We start from the raw sequence: 21,322 nt of genomic DNA on the forward strand, positions 1-21,322 counted from the left end.
TCAGTAAAAGGGCAGAAGTACATGATTCCAGAGGACAGGAACTGTCCATGGTATGCATACAATCAACTCAGAAGCAATTTTCAGACTCTCATTGGTCCAGTGGTTTACTTCCTGTACCTGTGAGCATGTTCCTGTATGCTGACCACCCAATCAGCCAAAAATGTACTCTTCATTCTTCTTTTCACTGGTCAGAATGAGAATGCATACAAACCATTTCACCTAATTTCACTTCATCTTCTCAATCCATTGCAATTCATCTCTTAGATTTCCTATGAACTCGCTCTTGCTTTACTTAAACCATTTTCATTTAACACCAATGCAATGATCTTCTCACCAAAATCTGTTTTACCCTCTACAGTGCTGACAACATTCTAAAGAATTTCCTCCTCCTCCTCTTCCCTAAGCTCCTAATTTTCACAGGCTCTTCTCTACCTACTTCTTAAAATACTCAAAGGGGACAACAAATTTAAAAAAAAAAAACTCAAAGGATTACATGGATACTCATTCTATAAGCATTCTTTGAGAACCATCATACACTTCCATATAGGATGCTCTCTATATTCTGCTGTCACAAATACCTTCCTCTAGTGACAAACTCTCTTCAAAGCATCAAAATCACATTTTCAACTGATTTGAAAAAAACATGCATCAGATTGTTTCCAGCAAATAATTCAAACTTTCTAACAGGTCCTAAATAATTTTTCTCTACTAAATTGAGAGGATTCCTCTCAAGTAACTGATCTTGAGTCTGCATCTAATCTTCTTAGGGTCATCCTTGAATTATCTTTGTCCTTCAGATTCCCATCTCCATTTTACCTGTTATCAAACCTCATCTATTTTACTTCTTAATCTCTCAATTCCAACTAACATCCTTTTTTCCCTTTTATTAAAGTGCTCGGGATCTTTCTCATACTTGAATCACCTCAACAAATGTGCCACAAATCTATCACCTTTTCTTATTCCACAATGTTAGCAGGGATTACCTTCCTACAACAAATTCAAAAGTCAAACAAAATAACCTATTTTCGTCTATCAGACAGGTAAAACCGGTAACGAGAACCCATGATTATTACAGCACAGGAAAATAGAAATTTTTATAAATGGTGGCAGGGAAATGCTAAAACAACCACATTTGTACATATTCTTTGATCCAGCAATTCTTACAGAAATGTATTTTACACTTGATCCTAGCCAAAAGGCTAAGAAGCAATTTCTAGAAATGTTTTTTAAAGAACAGAGTAGGCACAAAAATTAACAAATCCATCTTGAATTCCCATCATTCACAATCTTTTTTCTTCTTCTTTGTACATAATATTCCATTTGCCCACAATTTCTTCCTGCCAGCATGCCCTTCTTCATCTTGTAAAATTAGAACTCATTCTTGAATTCAAAGGTCAACTATTCCATCCTGTCTCTATGGCAATTTCCTTACCACACTATCACCATTCTCTCCTATGATAGACTAGAAATTCTACAGGCTCAGTGGTTTTCTGTACTTATTTGCTTAGTACATATCTGTACTACCTATAACTCTGCCTGAGTAAGGGGGTCCCATAAAAAGGTGTTGAATCAAACTTGTTTTATTCCTCTTAAAAAAGTTTTTTTTTTTTAGCTCCCCAAAACTTTCATAAGGTCTTTCCTAAAATCCTGGTAGACTCCAATATATTATATTAAAACAGGTACTAAATCAAAGCAAATACTCTTCAATGATGCTTATTATAAATTTAGTCTATTTGTAGTTTTTTAAGATATAAAAATTTCAATACTGAACCAGAACTGTAATCTAGGTAACACAGAATTGTGTCTCTGGAAATAGTATTAACAAGAAGACACAGCTATCCTTCAAGATGCTAAGTTAAATGTTTCGAGTTGTACTCCAATACACCTTACTTATGCTCCAACAACCTGATATGAATCCATTATACTCGAAATCATATTTTAACATGCCAGATCCCTTGTCCATGCTATATTATATAAAGAGTATTTTCAATTTAATTAGGGTGAATGTAGAAGCATAACTAAGCAGTACTGTATATTCATAAAAAATAAGTAGTTGGGTTATGAATTTTTGTCCAAGGTGAACTCCTTTTAAATTTCAAGAAAACACTTAATGTAACAGAAGCTCGTAAAAGCCTCATCTCATTCTTCATGATTTTCAAAGTTAAGCTGCATTCCAGCTTTTGTCTCTCTAGAAAGACAAAATCTCATCTTCCCATTGTCTTCTGATATAGAAACAGCTCTTTACTCTGCACCATCTCACTTTGCTTAATTTTAAGTTAAAGCTCCTAACTCAAACAACAATGCAGGCGGTTCTATTAGGTTAATTCCTTAGAAACTTTAAATCAAGAAAATGTCACTCCTGCTCTAAGTTACAAAAGCAGCCTCCAAAAACATCTTTAACAATCACTGTGCCCCCAGACTTACAGGAAATCATAAGGTAGTCCTCACAGTTGTTTTTGTCATCATCTTGTTGGTCCACAGGGATCCCGTTGGCATCTATGACCGCTTCAGAGGCACAGTCAGCTACCAAAACTTCTTCTGAAACTACATCAGTGGTCAGAGGATCAGTGACAATTTCTGCTTCTACTACACTATCATGAACCACATGCTCAACATGTCCAACATCGGACACATGTATAGATTCACTTGTCAAGACATGTTCTGGCATAGACATTGAGGCTGTAGTAATGTCAGAAGCTAAAACATCATCTGGGACTGTGCAATGTGCTAAAGCAACTTCTTCAGTTACATCTGAGTCCAGCACTTGCTCAGGAATGATGACTGTTTCAGATACATCTGCTCCTTCCATGATATCTGGGCATTGGACATCTTCTATAACAACGTCCTCGATAACATCTTGGATAACAACTGAGTCTGGGTCATCAGGGACAAAGTTATGCACAGTTATGTCTGAATCCACAACATCTGAAACAAAAACAGTTTCTTGAACTTCCACAACAATTTGATCACCATCCATGTGTGCAGCATCAGCTCCTTCAAAACAAAAAATTAAAATGACAACTTTCAGGTAGGCATGCATGACATTTTAACTAACGTAAATGTTATTTAAAACAAGACTAGTTCTTCAGTTTTCTAAAACAGCAAGACAGATTTAGAAAAAAAATAAAGACGAAATCTATTTTTTTACATATTAGAAAGACATTTTCAGTATCAGAACTTTTGTATTCATCCCAAATCTCAGGAGAACAAGGTAACTGAGGCAATCACATAAGACATGCACCATGAAAGTAACATTTCAGACACACTAAAATTAAACCCATTTACATAGGAACTTAGGGATCGTTACAAAAATTAAGTAACACATCTTCAGGAGGCAAACATGTGATTTTCCTTTATTATATGTGTTTTTAATTTCTGTTCCTTCTTGTTCCATCTTCTTTTTGTTTTTCTTCTTTCCGTGTTTCCCCTACTGTTTCCTTTACTACCCCTTTCCATTGTCTTTCTCCTGTCACATTTTTCCCCTCTAACATCCTCCATGAATTACTGCAGAAATTCAGAATCATCCATTGAATTTGGGGCATAAAAGGATCAGGGAATATATGAAAAGAAAGCTACATAGGAATGAAGTCAAATGACTTTAAAGAGGCTCTGTAAACTGAAAAGATGAATGAAAGTGCGGCTGCAGCAGCACACTGGCAAGCACAGGGAATCAGAGCGGGGCCTGCCCCAACTTCACTGGGGTGCTCCACCTTGATCCAGCTTCCTCCCATCCTCCCCAAACTGTGATGTAGTTCCTTAGAATGTAAGGAATCCTACTCTAGTCCACCTTGCAGTGAAGGCATGAAGGTAAGAGAATCAAATCAACTGAATCCATGTGAGATTAAATGAATTATCCAAAATCACACAGTCTGCATAGCATATGGTGCTCAGTAAATATTACTCTGAATTAAAATGCTAAAAAGCTGCAATAAAAATTATACATCCTTACCAAAAATACAAAATAGGACAAATCAAATATCTTGACTCCTTGTCCAGAGAGAAGCAAAGAAGGTTTTATAAATTTTTCCAAAAAAAAAAAAAATGTTCAGTAGGTTCATTTTTTATTGTGATTCAGACCAAGCTAAGTCCAAATAAGTGCCTAAGGCAATGACTGTGTCACTGGCCAGGGCCTTGAGAAACAATATGGCTTTGTTTACAAATAAACATGATCAACGGTCAAAGAACAGTAACAACTGTATGGTCTTAGGCCGGTTAATATTCACTTTATTCCCATCCAGAAATAAATGCAAAAGATGTTCACTTCAGCTTCTACACAACATCTACAATGCTTTATACTCATCTCTTTTCAGCATTCTCAATGCCACCAAGGGATAGATCATTATAATCCTCATTTTTTGCTGAAAGGAAGCTAAAGCATTTAGTTTCAAGAGCGCTGGTTATAAAATCTTAAATCAAGAAGCAGAGCTGTACACTTACAAGTTTTGTGACCTTGGGCAAGTCATTTAACCTGAGTTTCAGTCTCCTCATCAATAAAATGAGGACAATATTATCTGCCTCGCATACCTCACAGGACTGTGGAGATGATCAAATGGGAATGTATGAGATGTGTTCTGAAAAACTGTAATAAGAGGTTTCATTATTATTATGACATGAAAACAGAGGCCCTGCCAGATTAAGTGACTTGCTCAAGATAAACAAATACCATAAGTGTTAATAACTAGGACTAATATGTGAAAGCCCTTTTATATACCACTTTGCCCATGATTCAAGCTTGCTTGTTGCATTAAATATGGTATTTTTTTCTTCAAAGACCTTATTCTCTCTTTTAAGCACACGTATTATTTCAGGTTCCAATGAAAAAAGAATTTTAACTTTTGCATTTATCACTATCAAACTGAAATTACTAAACTTGAATTTAGAGATTATCCCAACATACACACACACTTGCATTCGCACACTGACACACAGAATCTAGAAACTAAAAAAATCGGAAAAGTAAAAATTACTAATATTTACTTTCCTAGTAAATTTCTATTTAAAATAAAGCAATCTGATCATTTAAAGTCCACTGAAAACAACTCATTTTATGTGTAACAATGCTAGTATGATGTAAAAAGCCATTTTACATTACAAAATCAAATGCCATCAGCTTAAAATGTTATTGTAATTAGGACCATGAACAACCTGAAATCCCGAATACTATCTTTTTCTGTTTTTAGGAGTTATGAATACAATTTTCCTTGAACACTTGACAGGAATAACAAGAGTCCATCTTCCACAAGCAGAAGGCTCCTTTTAGAAACTTGTGAGAAAGGGGGTAATAAAAGTAGGATGAGGTCAGAATGTCGAAGAAGTTGGAATTACACTTATCTGCTGGGTAACAGAGAACAGAGAAACGATATGATCATGTGGTACTTTATGAGCACTGCAACAGGACTACGTAAGAGAACGAAAGCCAAGGAAAATAATACAAAGTTATTGCTGACTAAGAGAAAATGGCAGAACCTGTCTGTGTGAAAGCAGAATAAGGAGGAGCAGATATACACAAGGAATATTTTAAAGGAAGAGCCAAAAGGACTTAGTGGAATAACTGGGCGAAATGAAAACTGAACAACAAGAAAAATTTTGCAAATGCTGCTGCTGTTACAGTTTGAGTATCCCTTTTTCAAAATGCTTGAGAGCACAAATGTTTTAGATTTTTAATTTTCTAAGATGTTTGAATATCTACATACACCTTGGGCAAGTGGATATCTTGAGCCATCTTGGGAATGGAATCAAAGTATAAACATGAAATTCATTTATACTTCATGTACACAGCCTGAAGATAAAATTACACAATGCTTTTAGTATATATCTTTTGACTACCACCTATCACGTGAGATCAAGATAAGAAATTATCTATTTCACGTGTTATTTCAGCACTTGGAAACTTCTGGATTTTGAATCATTGTAAATTTTATATTACAGATGATCAATATATGATGGTTGTGAAGGAGACAATTTTTAAAGTGGGAAATAATAAATAATAAGTTCATTTTAACCTTTCTAAATTGGTAAGAGAACAAGGTATCTAAGTGTGACTATCAGTTTGGGAGTCAAGTAATCTGTCCACATGATAACCAACTCCAATCACAGTAGATGGAAAGAGAACAGCACAAGTAATATACCTGTCGCATCAAAAAACGAGTTTGGCTCTTGTGGTTGTAATTCAAGTCCATCTTCATCCATGGCCTTTAATTCTCATCAGTCACAGATCCTAAATTAGACATGAAAGGGAAGCAAAATATTAGTGATTTATATATCAAAAACATAGTTGCATTTCTGAGACACAAATTATGTTACAGTAAACATCTATCAAAAAACAATCTATCTAAAATAAAAGGGAACTTGGCTGATGTAACTGGGCAGGTACGACGAAGCAAGGCACATTAATCAGGTCAACTTTCCCTTTACACACTTCAAAGCATGCCTATCTTAACAAATTTTGACACACACAAAAACCTTTGTAATCACCACTCAGATTAAGACAGAAAATATTTCTAGGATCTGCAATTTTTTCCCTTAAAAATGTATTTATTCATCTGAAAGGCAGAATGGTGGAGTGGAAGGGAGCAGTGGAGGAGAGGGCTAAAAAAGAGATCTTCCATCCACTGATACACTCCCCAAAAGGCTGCAATAACTAGATCTAGGCCAAGAGCCTGGAACTCCGTTCAGATCTCCCACATGGGTGGCAGCGGCCCAAGCATTTGAGCTACCATCTGTTGTGTTCTCAGGCACAGAAGCAGGGAGGTGGATCCAAAATGGAGCAGCAAGGACTTGAACTGCCATTCCCATATGGGATGGTGGCACTACAAGCAGCAGCTTAACCAACTGCATCCACACTGATCCCATGTCCAGAGTTCTTTCTTCTCAGCCCATACACTACATGCTCTCACAAAGGGAAAATGGTTTAAGTTCAACTTAAGTGGCTGGTATTGTGATGCAATCATGCCCACATGCCCTATGGGAGAACGGGTTCCAGTCCCAGCTACCCAGCTTCAGATGCAACTCCCTGCAGATGTAGCTGAAGATGCAGAATGCACGGGCCCCTACCACTCCCATGTAGAAGACCCAGATAGAGTTCTTGGCTCTTGGTTTCAGCCTGACCCAAATCTGACTATTGTGGCTATTTGGGTAATTAATTAGAAAATGGAAGATCAATCTCTCTCTCACTCTCGCTCTTTCAAATAAATAAAATCCTTTTTCAAAAAAGATCAAATCAGGGGCCAGTGCAATGGCTCAACTGGCTAATCAATCATCTCCAAGCACCAATATTCCATATGGGTGCTGGTTCCTGTCTCAGCTGCTCTACTTCCCATCCAACTCCCTGCCTGTGGCCTGGGAAAGCAGTGGAGGATGACCCAAAGCCTTGGGACCCTGCACCCACATGGGAGACCCAGAAGAGGCTCCTGGCTCCTGGCTTTGGATTGACTAAGCTCCGACCACTGTGGTCATTTGGGGGATGAACCAGCAGACAGATCATCCTCTGTCTCTCCTTTTCTCTGTAAATCTGCCTTTTCAATAAAAATAGATAAATTTTTTAAAGAAGTTCAACTTAACCACATAATGTACTGGGTGGGGGAGAGGCAATTTCTGCATGATTTTCATATGACTTCTCCACACTAATGTACTCTGTTATTTTTCAACCAGTAGAGTGAACAAGGGTAAAAGTCAAAAGTGCATAATTATAGTAAACACCCTTTTCGGGATTTCTGTCTAACTTAACAATGACCTCTCTTAACTAAACCCTCTGATTCAGAAAAATAAAATCCCAGAGTGTTATTTATACTATCCTGGCCACTGCTGACTGGTACTTGCTACAAAATGGTAGAAATTAATTCATCTTTGAGCACAGTATCACAGTCTTAACTCTGATACTCTGAAACAATAAACACATAATCATCTATCTTCTAAAGCATTCCCAGGCACATTAGCAGGGAGCTGGATCAGAAGTAGAACAGCCAAAACCCAAACTGGTGCCCATATGGGACGCTCGTGTCACATGTGGTAGTCTAACCTAGCTGGCCACAGTGCCAGCCCCAATTTCCTCAATTGTCAAGTTTTCTCCTTGTTCTGTTTAAAGAAGCAACATTCTAATTCTCTTCCTACCTTGGTAACTGCTTGCTACCCTGCATTTTCTCCCCCTTACTAGAGTCTTCCCTGGAGTTGTATATTTAGCCTGTTTTGATTTATTTTTATTATGATGGCTTCAACTACTATGTACAGAAAGATGACTCCCAAATCCATATACTGACACTTTATCCATATACCTGACACTTTCATCGATTTCTCTGACCTGACTATTATGGTCTTTTTCTTTATCCCTGATTAGATACAAACGGGTGACCAGATCTTATCACTCTCACGTAACTTCTCAGGAATCTGGCCCTTTCATGTTATTCCCAGGCACCACTCCCTCTCAGCTTTCTTGGTCCCTGTGGGATGAAAATAGCCTCTCTTAACTGGCCTTGCTCCTTTATGCCACACCCACAACAAATGATTCGGAACCCTATACCAATAAGAGCTGGTGCCAAGTGCTGAGGATTCCTGAAATATTGGAGATTAATCCTACTAAAGCACTACTCTCATCCTGGCACTATCCTATTCAAAACACTTCAGCAGTTGTCCAACATTCAGGAGACTGTACAATATTAAGCAAAGCTACCAAAGTCCAGCATCTTCTACCACCTATACATTTCCTAACCAATATTTACACTTACACGAAAGGTACCTACTCACTATATCTTGATTGGGTGAGCAGTAACTGGTCAACAAATCACTGTTTTCACTGATTGGTTTCCTTTCTGTTTTGTCATCAGAAAAATTTAAAGGTAAAAAACATTTTGGGGCCTGGCGCAGTAGCCTAGAGGCTTAAGTTCTAGCCTTGCAAGTGCCAGGATCCCATATGGGTGCCGGTTCTAATCCTGGCAGCCCTGCTTCCTATCCAGCTCCCTGCTTGTGGCCTAGGAAAGCAGTTGAGGACGGCCCAAAGCCTTGGAACCCTGCACTTACGTGGGAGACCTGGAGGAAGTTCCTGGCTCCTGGCTTTGTATTGGCTCAGTTCTGGCCGTTGCAGTCACTTGGGGAGTGAATCATCAGACAGAAGATCTTTCTGTCTCTCCTCCTCTCTGTATATCCAACTTTCCAATAAAAATAAATCTAAAAAAAAGATTTACTGATTTTTTTTGAAAGGTGGATCAAGAAAAAAATGACTTCCTCCCACCTGCTGGTTCACTCACTAAATGACCACAGATCTGAAACAGGCAGAAGCCACCAGCCAGGGACTCCATCCGGGTTTCCCATATGGGTTAGCAGGAACTAAACTACTTGGGCATCACCTCCTGCCTACCCAGACACATTAGCAGGAAACTGGGTCTACGGCCATACCACCCTGAATATGCCTGATCTCGTTTGATCTCGGAAGCTAAGTAGGGTCAGGCTTGGTTAGTATTTGGATGCGAGAATAGAGTAGCTGGGATTCAGACTATAACTCTGACATGGGAACTTTAACCCTCTGCACAACACATGCCCAAAAAACTCCTTAAGACCGTATTTTTCTTGCTCAAATAAGGAATTGTCAAACAAAATACAATCTCAATCTAGTTGTAATAATGAGTTATGGTCAGCACACTGTGCCAAATTACCAGACCAGCTTGTCTTTAGGAAATGTACATCCTTTCAAACTAGCTTTCAGTTATGTAAAGCAGCTCAGCCATGTTAATAAAGCATTGCCACTAATCTTAATAATTCATCAATCCTGTTTATTACAAAACATTCTAAGTGAATGAGTAAAATTCCTTAGATTACACTAAGAAATCATATAAAAAATTCCATAAAATAAGCTAAAAAATTAATCCACAGATTAATCTGAAAATTCTTTTCATTATATATAATCACCAATCTCTGGTATGCAGAATATGAAAATATTCATAAACCATTAAGCAAAAAGGACCAAGGATACACACATGCAAGACACATAAAACACAAATGGCTAATAAATACACGGAGGAAAAAGGTCAATCTCACTAGTAATCTAAGAAACGTACAACGGGGGCCAGCCATGTGACATAATAGGTTAAGCCCCCACCCTCCATGCCAGCACCCCATATGGGCACCTGTTAAAGAGTCCCAGCTGCTCCACTTCCAATCCAGCTCCCTGCTATGGCCTGAGAAAGCACCAAAGGATGACTTAGTCCTTGGTACCCTGCACCCACATTGGAAACCTGGAGGAGGCTCCTGGCTCCTGTTCAGCTCAGTTCCAGCCATTGTGGCCATTTGGGGAGTGAACCAAAGGAAGTAAGAGCTCTCTTTTTCTCCTTCTCTAACTCTACCTTTCAAATAAAAGTAAATATTCTTATAAAACATTTAACAAGGAAACATAAAATGCAAATAACAATGAGCTATCATTTATACCAGGTTGGAAAAAAATGGCAAAATTTAATCTTTTGGCAGAGATCTAAAGAGAGACATGCCCAAAAAACATAATACGGCACTTGGCAATCCCCTATAAAATTGACAACACTTCTTCAATGTAGTGATTCTAAAATAATCCTGAAAGAACCCTGTATAACAATTTCCCCAGCAGCATTATTTGAAACTACTAAACACTCCAACTAGCCTAGTGATCCCGTCATGAAGGAACAGAGAAATAAACCCCAGTATGAAACGACACAGCTAGATTAGTAATGTTCAAACTTCTTGGTCTGAGGACCACTTTAAGCTCTTAAAATAAACGTGCCACAAGTTTTTAATTAAAAAAAAATAAGTTATGTGGTTCCTATATCACAGCTATTTGTGCCAGAAACTGTGACATTCAAAAAACATGCATTAATCCATAAAATAAGCCCAGTGTGTAGACACGTAAGCTTTTTAAATTTTTTTCACAGCAAAAATAATTAGTGAAAGGAGCAGCACTGGTTAACGTTTTTGCAAATCACTTTACACTCTGGTTTAATGGAGAACAGACATAGATCTACTGTTTCTGCTTTTGATCTGTTAAGACAGCATGTATGATACAGCCTCTGTATAGAAGAGAATGTGGGCAAAAATGGCAAACAATAGTAATATGAAAACAGGTATCTTTAAAAAAGACTTGCAATGTTTATTTGAAAGGCAGATTTACAGAAGCAGAGAAGGAGACACAGGAAGACGCAGCAAGAACAAGTGAGCGCAAGCAACATCTCCCATCCACTGGTTCACTTCCCAAATGGCCACAAAGGCAGGATCTGAGCTGATCCGAAGCCAGGAGCCTGGAACTTCTTTTGGGTCTCCCATGCAGGTGCAGGTGACCCAGGCACATGCATCATCCTCTGTTGCTTTCCCAGGTACATCATCAGGGAGCTGGATAAGAAGTGGAATAGACAGGACCAAAACCAGCAGCCATACAAGACGCTGGCACCACAAGCAGAGAATCAACATGCTATGCCACTGTGCCAGCCCCACGAAAACAGTTTTGATCTCATGAACCCTCAAGAACCTTCTGATTACCTACAGTACACTCAACAATCACAGAACTACCTCCCCATACAACATGCATCAATCTTCAAAACACATTAAATGAAAACAATATTTTAAAACTACACACACAGTATGATAATCACTCACGTAAATTTAAAACACATCAAGGACCATTACATTTCAAGATGGTGTAAAATAATACCCACACAAAGCAATGCTTCATCCTGACTCAGTTTGGTAGAAATACTAAGATAATGGTTACTTTCACTGAAAAAGAAAGGAATAGGCTGGTGGGGGCTCCTTTAACTCCTGAGTAGGCCAACATCTGGCTTACAAGCCATGTAAGGTACAGCAAAATCATTCAGTCTGGCCTTCAAAAGCAACCACAAGAGAACTCTAAATTCAATAAATCCATAGCAGGCTAATTTTTCAACTGGTAATTTTGTATGGCCTGCAAATGTTATAAATACCTTAGTGGCCCTTGACAGAAAAAAGGTTTCCCACCCCTGCACTGGATCAGTGAGATTTTGTAAGTAAACCAAAAAGAAAAGGCAGCTAAATTATTAAGACCTTTAAATCTGTATGATATTTGCTTTTCCAGAATTTTAAAATATTTCCTTAGAACCTTTTTCTTAAAGTTATTTATTTTAATTGGAAAAGCAGAGTTACAGAAAGGTAGGGAGGGAGGGGAGAGGCATAAAGAGAACAAGGTCTTCAAGCTGCAGGTTCATTCCTCAAATGGCTGCAACTGCCAGAGGTATGTTGGTCCAGAGCCAGGAGCTTCTTCCTGGTCTCCCACATGGGTGCAGGGGCCCAAGGCCTAGGGCCATCCTATGCTGCTTTCCCAGACCACAAGCAGAGAGTTGGATCAAAAAGTGAGGCAGCTGGAATTCAAATGGGCACCCATACTGGATCTGGCACTGCAGGTGGAGGCTTAGCTTGTTACGCCACTACAGAATACATTTTTAAAGGTCTTAAGTGTACATACTTAAAGGCTTCAGAGTTTCCTTTAACTATACTTCCCTTTAAGCAAATTAATAATAATAATAATAATAACTAAGTTTTATAAAATGTTTGGGAAAATAATCTAAGAATAAGAACAACCTGGTCATATGCCAATCTGACAAACCGTGACTGTGTACTCGGCCCCTGGGGCCCTAATAATGACGTAATCTGTGTGTTCCTTGACCAAACGTTCATTTTGAGTATGTGGATATTATTCAACGACCTGAAATTCTCTGCACCCAATAATTGTATTTGACAATGACCATGTACCAAGTACTACTCAAGGGCCAAGATGAGTGAGAAACTGTCTCTATATTCATAGTGTAAGAAAAAAGACTAAAATGTAAATACATCATTCAAGTATAATAAATCCAATGCTAAAGCAAAGATGTCCACCCTGCTCCACAACATGGAGAAGTAGGAAATAGCCTGGAGAAATGATGGGGTCATTAACAGAAAATAGCACTCATGTTTGGCAGTTACAAAAAAGATCTTCTAAAAAAAAAGATTTTCAAGGCTGGTGCTATGATGTAGCAAGCTAAACCTCCGCCCGCGCCATCAGCATTCCACATGGATACCAGTTCAAGTCCCAACAGCTCCACTTCTGATGCACCCCCTACCACTCCCAAATGGCATGCAGGATGGTTCAGATGCTGGGGCCCGCATCTATGTGAGGAAACCCTGAGGAGGCTTCTGGTTCCTCCCTTTAGACTAGCCCAGCTCTGCAATTTGGGGAATGAATCAGAAGATGAAGATCTCTCTTCTGAGCTGTTTTTCAAGTAAAATAAATCTTACAAAGGGGAGGTAATGGTTCCCTGACACACGTCCAGTCCAACAGCAAGAACCAGTGTACCCGAGGGTTTCTCCTCCTCCACACATCCACTCCAACCCATTTTGTGGCCCACCTGGGTCTCTATTCCCCTCAGCTTTATGTTAAACCTTAAAACCAATTTTAAAAATAAATGAATTTTAAGAGTAATAGGTGAAAAGAAGTAAAAGTACTGGTGGGAGGTGAGCGAGACAGGTGAGGTTTTTCTTAAGATGGGCAAACATACGCAAAGTGCAAGCAGAGACAAAGGCGGCAGCCGAGCGGCTGTGGCTAGTGGGGCACCAGACACAGCACCTAAAGTCCTTGGCCGGAAGGAGGCAGGCCACAGCGCCCAAGGCAAAGGAGAAAATGCCAGGAAGCGCTGCAGAGGCCAAGCCCACATCAGGGAAGCGCTGCAGGGCTTCAGCAGGCAGTCACCGACCCTTCCCAGTTAACTAGATCACATAATCGGCTGCAATTTCAAGAACTGGTTGGGTTGTTCAAGAGTGCAAAAGAAAGTGTGGAAGTGGCAGTGTATACAAACAATCCAAGAAGATTATCAAGGACAATAGAAGTCTTAATGGAGTTTGAGTAAGCAATCACAAAAGGCAATATGTAACAAAAATTCGTAAGCATTTCCAGGCATATTTTTTTGTATCTATCCAAAAAAGAAACAAATTAAAAGCTAACAAACACTTCATTCATGCAAGACAACTGGGTAATAAAGTGCTCCATCAGGTTTCCAGATTACCAAAACCTACCCTTTTAGGCAAAAGAATTCAATATATGAAAACGAGTCTATTTTCTTAACTGGACAAGTTGAATCTAACTTAATCTTCATCAACACCCACTGTTGGTGTGTATTTTACAAACAACCGCTTCTGGGGCAGGCATTGTGGCACAGCACATTAAGCCGTCACCTGGGGTGCCCACAAGCCCTAGTTCTGCTTCTGATACACCTTTCTATTAATCGAACCTTTTGCATAACCTAGGATAATCTCCCCATTTGAAAATTCTTAGTTTAGGAGGTGTGCTAAGTTTTGGGAGAGCAGTCAGCTCACCCCTTAGAATGCCTGCTTCCCAGCCCAGCACAGTAACCTAGCGGCTAAAGTCCTCGGCCTTGCAGGCACCCTGCGCACCGATTCATATCCCAGCGGTCCTATTTTCCCATCCAGCTCCCTGCTTGTGGCCTGGGAGAGTACTCCAGGATGGCCCAAAGCCTTGGGACCCTGCACCCGCGTTGGAGACCAGGAGGGGGCTCCTGGCTCCGGATTGGCTCAGCTCCGGCCGTTGCGCCACTTGCGGAGTGATCTTCATCTCTGTCTCTCCTCTCTGTATATCTGACTTTGCAATAAATCTTTAAAAAAAAAAAAAAAAAGAATCCTGGTAAGACAGGAGAGTACGGCCCAAGTACTCGGTCCTGCCATGCATGTCAGAGACCAGGATGGAATTTCTGGCTCCTGACCCAGCCTGGACATTGTGGCCATTTGGAGAGTGACCCCAATATGCAGCTCTCTTCCTACCTCTTTGTCTCTCTCCATCAAGTTAACTGTCAAAAAGAACAACTTCTTCTTTAAACCTTTCAAAAAGAGCTTCTTTACAGCTCTTCTTTGTCTTTCCCAGCTGTCAAAATATAAAAGTAAGTGTGTCTTCCAAGTTTCCATGTACCCGTAAGCATCTCAACCACCACAGCCTACCTTGCGACTTGTCTCCAGCCGGTCTCCTGCCGCACTGTGAAAACACAGTGTTTTAAACCAGAGCCCTTTGTGATAAGGAGTCACATGGGCATGCTGGTCCTCCCACTAAGCATGGCTGACCTAACCTGTTGCAATCCGGAAAGGGAAACGCAGAAAGTGAGTACCTATGCTACCTATAGGCTTATAGCATAAAATCCTAGGAAACAAACCCCACATGTGCTACAGCAGCCAAATATTAATCAAAACCCAAGAAGGAAGGCTTGGCTTAGCCAACAGCCTTGGTTACCCTGGCAAAGAAAACGGGAGTTACTTTCACCAGGGGGAAGAACAGGGATGCAAAAGGGCATCTGAAAGGCACTGCCTTTTAAACAACGGCTCTTCCAACCTACTTTTCAAAACCGACTTCTTAAAACATTACGATAGGAATACTTTACAAGTTTATTTCTCATTTTTATCAACTAACCCACGGCACTAGTCCTGTCATTTTCAGCTATAGCAAATGAAACGTTATAAACCACTCCTTATTTATTTACTATAAAAATTATAGCATGCGATCAGAAGGTTATTAGGCATGAGAAAATAGGTCAGAAAACAAGAAGTAGCTGTCCAGCAGAGACCGATCGCTCAAAAAAACAGTACGATTTGCTTAACTTCTCAACACTCTCGTAATCACTCTGGTGGCGAAAACTGATGATCGCGCTACTCTCCCAATTTCTCAACTCTGGAAACTTGCCTCAGCGCAGCGGAGGTGCCAAGCGGCTATAGAACACAGCTCAGATGTGGCTGGGGGCTCTGCCAGTGAGGGTTCCCCTGCCGCGTCCCCCGAGGGAAAAGCCTTCCACTCAGCAAGCCAGTGCTTCGCCAACCTACCTCTCCTAGCCCGGATTCCTAGCGCTCCCCTCCACCTCCCTCTCCAGTCAAATCGGGTGCTTGTGGTTTTCTGAAGACGCTTCACCCTTGAAACGCCCTTACGCCACTACCTAAATCCACTTTGGGAACCTTCTTCAAACACCACTTTCTTCAGGAACCCTTTCCCAGGACTCCAAATGCAAAAGCCAGTCATCGCTTGCGCCTTTCCCGCGCCTCTCACCTTGAGTCATCTACCTCTGAACAAGGGAGCCACTCGCTGCCCCGCGGCAGCATTACAGCCCTCGCGCTCTCGGACCATCACCCAGCACAGCGCTTCTCTAACACGGGGCTCCGAGTGAGCAGGAAAGTTCTACGGTGCAACCAAACCTACTTTAGGAGATGCAACGCCACCACACAAAACTTCGAATCAAAAAAAAAAAAAAAAAATCCGAACTGCCGTGAGAAATAATGAAAAATGAGCCAATACCTCACGTTTTTTGCTCAATAATAACACTTTGTCCTCTTCTTATTCCTCAGAGACAGAAAATTACTACAGATCATTGGCGGCTTAAGCGCAGCTTTTCAAGAAAAGTTGTTTCCACACAAACGCCAGCAAATGCCTCCCTCCCTGCGAGTCTTATCCTTCCGCTTTCGTTTTGTGCAACTCATACTTTCTCCCTATTGGACAGAAGACTGGTGGGAACTTTCCCACCCATTTTTATTTTTTACTCAGACACACGAGAAGGCAATGAGTGGAGGAAAACAACCGCACCGAGAACACCCTAAAAGCCACGTCACACTCCAACCACAATAAATTTCCCGGGGTCCCATTTGCCTTGGGGAAACGTTAAGAGTGCCTGGGGCTGCCAACGGCTGCAGCAGCCCTCCCGGTGAGGCAAACTCAGGAAAAAGGTGCGGGGCACGGGGTGCTGAGGGGCGAGAAGATCCGGCGCCCGCCGCCGGCAGCTCAGCTCAGCTTAAACGCAGCGGAAACAACAGTCAGTCACGGGGCTGCGGGAGGCAGGGCAGGAAGGTGGCGCTGCCGCCAAGCGCCTAGAGCCCGAGAACTCATCATGGCGGCCAGGGCAATGGCCGCCGTGGGGAGCGAGCACGCCCCTCCGCGTGCTCACGCCACTGCGCAAGGCCTCCGGTGCCCGTCACCGGCGCCGCCGCCGCCCGCTCTCCCACCCCCCCTCACGGGCTGTAGCGGAATTTTTTCTCAAGACGCCGCCTTCAAGATGGCGGCTCCCCCTCCCGGCAACCCCGTCAGTCGTCCCCTGCAGCAAGCGCCGAGCCGCCGCCATCTTGTCCCCCGTCCCTCCCCCCCTCCTCCGATATTTACATAGCGAAAATCGGCCCGGCCGGCCTGCGGCCTTCACCTCACGCCTGCAGCCTTCGCCTCCTCGCCAGGCCTCACCCCCGCTCAGTGTCCCGCGTCGGCCGCGACGCCGATCGGCGGCCCTCAGTCGCCTCACGGACCGCCGGGCGACCCTCCCCCAACCCCCGCCCGCTTACAGAGCGCGCCTCTGCCGCCGCTCGGGGCAGCCGGGCTCCTCCCCGGGCCTAACTGCGGCCTCCTCGGGGCCTGCTTGGCGCCGCACGCCACGCCGCCCGGCCTAGCGCGGGAGGGCGCCTTGCGGGCCGCCGACCAGGCCAAGACCAGGCCGCCTCGCGCTCACTAGGCCCCACGGCCGCCGCGGCACCCGGGACTCACCGGACTGGCGTGCAGACGGTTGCCGACGGTGGCGGGTGCTGCAGGCCGGCCTTTCTCTGGAGCACTGGGCCGGGCTCCGGCTGGTGGGGCGGGCGGAGGGAGGGAGGAGGGGCCGAGCTCGGAGCTGACAAAAAGCGGCCCAGCTCCCCGGCACGGGCCCGCCGTCAGCACGTCACGTCACCGCCCGGGAGAGAGACCCAGGAAAATGCGGAAGGGTAGATGGGCCCCCTCCTCCGCCCGGAGGGTCCTCCTGGCGCCCCGGGTCGGCAGCGCTCACGCCCGGCTCCCGGGGAGCCCACTGGCCTCGTTGCGGCGGGGTCTCGGGCGGCCTGAGTCTCCGTGACAGCGCCCCCCTTCTTTCCACCTCCTCCGCGCTCCCTCCCGCTGCCACACGCGCCGCAGCCACCGCCTCGGCCGTAAAGCCCGCGCGGGGCCGCGGTCGGTCGACCCTACCGAGAGGCAGGCGGCCGGGCTGCCCCCCACCATGGCTCGTGGGCCGCGGCCTCCCCCCGGGGGCCTCCCCGGAGACCTACCGCCTTTCGGTATGTGTCCTGGCCCAGGCGCTGGCCCTCAGTTGTTTGCAGGCCCTCAGACCCCCGCCCGCAGTAAATGTGTTTTCTTCATCCTGCTGGCTGGGGAAGAAGATAAATTTAGCAACAACCGCCATTCCCTGCCCTCACGTTAAAAAATTTTTTTGAAATAAAATCAAAATTGGCTTACCAGTCTAAATCGAAGTGTGGGCCAAAGGCGGGATGGGGGGGTGAGAGAAGAGCTGTGCTAGCACAGCTACCAAGACGTTGAGTCTCTCAAACAAAACAAATGCTCGGTCAGAGAGCCAAACAGATCTTTTAAGCTGGGACGGGTGGGAGATGTGAGGGGAAAAGTTACATTTTGAAACAGGCTTGGTACATCTCAATGGACAAGAATCTCCCACACATGCCTTGTTTATACTTGTCTTGGATAATGATTTCATTCATGATGAACTCCGCATTCTTTAACAAATATATTATCTTAAAAAAAAAAAAAAGTTAAGTTTTGCTTATTTGAAAGTGTTGGGAGGAGAGACAGATCTGTCCGCTGGTTCACTCCCCAAATGGCTGCAACATCCAGAGCTGAGCCAACCAGGACCCAGGAGCTTCTTTGGGGTACTCCACATGGATTGAGGGGGCCTAAGCACTTGGGTCATCCTCCTCTGCTTGACCAAGAAGCATTAACAGGGAACTGGATTGGAAGTGGAGCAGCCAGGCCACAAGTGCTACCCATATAGGATTCTGGCATTGCAGGAAGAGTCGTAAGATGCTACACCACAAGACCCAGTACGGATGGATGGATAGATAGATTTTTTTTTTTTTTAACTAAACAAGCCTTTTAAAGTTTATAGAGACTTGGGAGAAAAGGGGGAAATGTATTTGATTAGAGCACTTAACAACTTCAAATGCCTGCACTTGGCACTTTCTTAGTGTACATTTTTACAGTATCTTTTCATGCTGAACTTGGAATTCAATGTTGAAAAGTTGCTAGGGCTGTTATTGTAGCACAGTGAATTAAGCTGCCTGTGATACCAACATTCCACATTAGCCAGTTCAAGTCCTGGCTGTTCCATTTCTGATTCAACTCCCTAGGAAAGCAACAGAAGATAGCCCAAATGTGTGGGCCCCTACTACCCATGTGGGGCTGTGAGCTTTGTCTGACCCAACCCCAACTCTTGGGGCCATATGCGAATAGAAGTTTCTCTACCTCTCTCTACATCTACTTTCAAATAAATTTTTAATCCAGATATCTGACTTGCTACAATTCTTCAGAATGTTAAAAGGTATCATTGAACAGTACAGAACATAAAAATTACACAGCAAATAACATTTTGATGTAAAATCTTAAATAGAGGTCATGTGTTTTTTTTAATTGTAACTTTAAAAATATATATACCAGAATGTAAGTTGTCCCTTCGCTCAGACATCTCGCAATCATTAGATACAAAGAGTAGGAATATCTGGAAGCTGTGTTTGTAAAGGCAGGTAAAGCCTCAGCTGTGATGCTGGCATCACAATGGGTGTCAGTTTGAGTCTGGCTGCTCTACTAATCCAGCTGCCTGTCTGGGAAAGCAGCAGAAGATGATCTAAATACTTGGGTCCCTGCATCCACATAGGAGATACCTGGAAGAATCTCCCGGCTTCAGCCTGGCCCAACCCTGGCCATTGCAGCCATTTGGAGATTGAATCAGCAGATGGAAGATTATTGTCTCTCTCTCTCTCTCTCACTCTCCACCTCCCCCACCTCTCCCTCTCTGTAACTCTGCTTTTCAACTGAATAAAATAAATCTTTTAAAAGAAGAAGAGAATCAAGAAGAAGAAATCTGAGAATGTGATTTTTCTCTCAGGATATTTTTTTTCAGTGATTAAATATCCTGTCAAAGAATAACAATGCCAGCATGTCTCCAAAGTTTAAAAAACTCTTTCAAAACTAAGCAATGGTGTGTTAAAAAAAAAAAAAGCAGCTTGTGAAACTTCATTTCAAAAAATTGATAGGCCGTGGATGGCAGAACAAAAACATTCTTAAGTGCTTTCACTTTCTCACTTAAATAAATACACAATAAAAGAAAAATTATCTAGGGAGATTGAGAGGGAGACATCTGCCATGAATACAAAATAAGAGCTCTCAAAGCATTCAAAGGGATTTTCATTATGTGCTCAAATGTCTATACGCCTTTATAGCTGTGATTGTATATCAGATACAGAAAGACATCTACTCAAGGTTTTGACAGTGCTTCAGTAACACAGAATCTCTGACATATTTATAGATCCTTGAGCCAAAAATGATACAGGCCCTTCAATCATCTTTCCCAAGAAAGATAAGCCAGAAAAGAAGCTGTTATTTTCACAGCACATCACCAACCAATAGAAATCCAAGTAGGAAACAATAAATTATTAGCTCACAAGAAAATATAAACCTTCTTCAGTGAAGTTGTGGTAACTCATTACTTTATGCTCCAAAAGTTAAATATTGACCTTTCCCTGGAAAGGTGCTAGTTTTACTGAACAAGCATATCCTATAAAATTTAACCATTTATCTGATACTTAGGTTTATACTTACCATGAACAGGTTACATCTTCTGTCAGAATTTGGTTGCCTATAATTAATGCCAACTAAGAAATTTTAATCTGAGTCTTTAAACTGCACACTCAGCCCAAGAAAAATAATTTTAAACTAAACAATGATCGACAATTAGGTGATTTTTCAAGCAGCATTTTTCATATGAGTCATTAGCTGAGTAAGATGGTGTTTGGTTCCTGTAAATCACCAGTAGCAAAATTCAACATCACAGATTAGAAATCACAGGACATGACAAACAAAGCAGCGTCCCTAAAGGGATAAAAATCAATAAATAGAGAGGTATAAAATCAATGAACAGTGCACAACCTTAATGTCCGGACCGGTAGACTCTGCAATTTTTCACTGAAGAAAGCAGGGCTCCTTGGAGAAAGGACTGGTTGCTGGCCTGGAGAAACAAAGCACAAAATGAGCCAAGAACATCTCAGACCAGAAACTAAGAGGACTAAGCATTTGGCACACCACATGGAATGCTTACGTTCCATATCTCATATCTGAATGCCTGGAGTCTCCACTCCACTGCAGCTTCCTGCTAATGCACACCCTGGGAGGTAGCAAGTGCTGGCTCAGGTACTTGAATCCTTGCCACCCAGTGGGAGACATGGATTTCAGTTTCCCAGTGCCTAGGCCTGCTCCTGCCCTGGCTGACGCAGGTATTTGGGGAATGAACCAGAGAATGGAAGA

At 42.5% G+C, this 21,322-nt stretch overlaps 1 protein-coding gene across 7 annotated transcripts in view; it reads right to left on the bottom strand.

Annotated features, from left to right (window-relative positions):
• Positions 1–18,399, bottom strand: part of ZFX (zinc finger protein X-linked) — a 42,270-nt gene extending 23,871 nt beyond the window's left edge. For 2 of the 7 annotated variants that reach the window (XM_058659217.1, XM_004587823.3), the window contains exons 1-3: positions 17,531–18,017; positions 6,129–6,217; positions 2,425–2,994 (exon numbers count right to left, since the gene is read on the bottom strand). In XM_058659217.1, coding sequence (XP_058515200.1) covers positions 2,425–2,994; positions 6,129–6,189 — 631 coding nt within the window. In that variant the 5' untranslated portion in view covers positions 6,190–6,217; positions 17,531–18,017. The other 5 variants (XM_058659211.1, XM_058659216.1, XM_058659215.1 and 2 more) reach the window with 5 other exon arrangements.
• Positions 18,400–21,322: the final 2,923 nt, after the last annotated feature.

Source organism: Ochotona princeps, chromosome X, assembly GCF_030435755.1.
Source record: "Ochotona princeps isolate mOchPri1 chromosome X, mOchPri1.hap1, whole genome shotgun sequence".
Lineage (NCBI taxonomy): Eukaryota > Metazoa > Chordata > Mammalia > Lagomorpha > Ochotonidae > Ochotona > Ochotona princeps.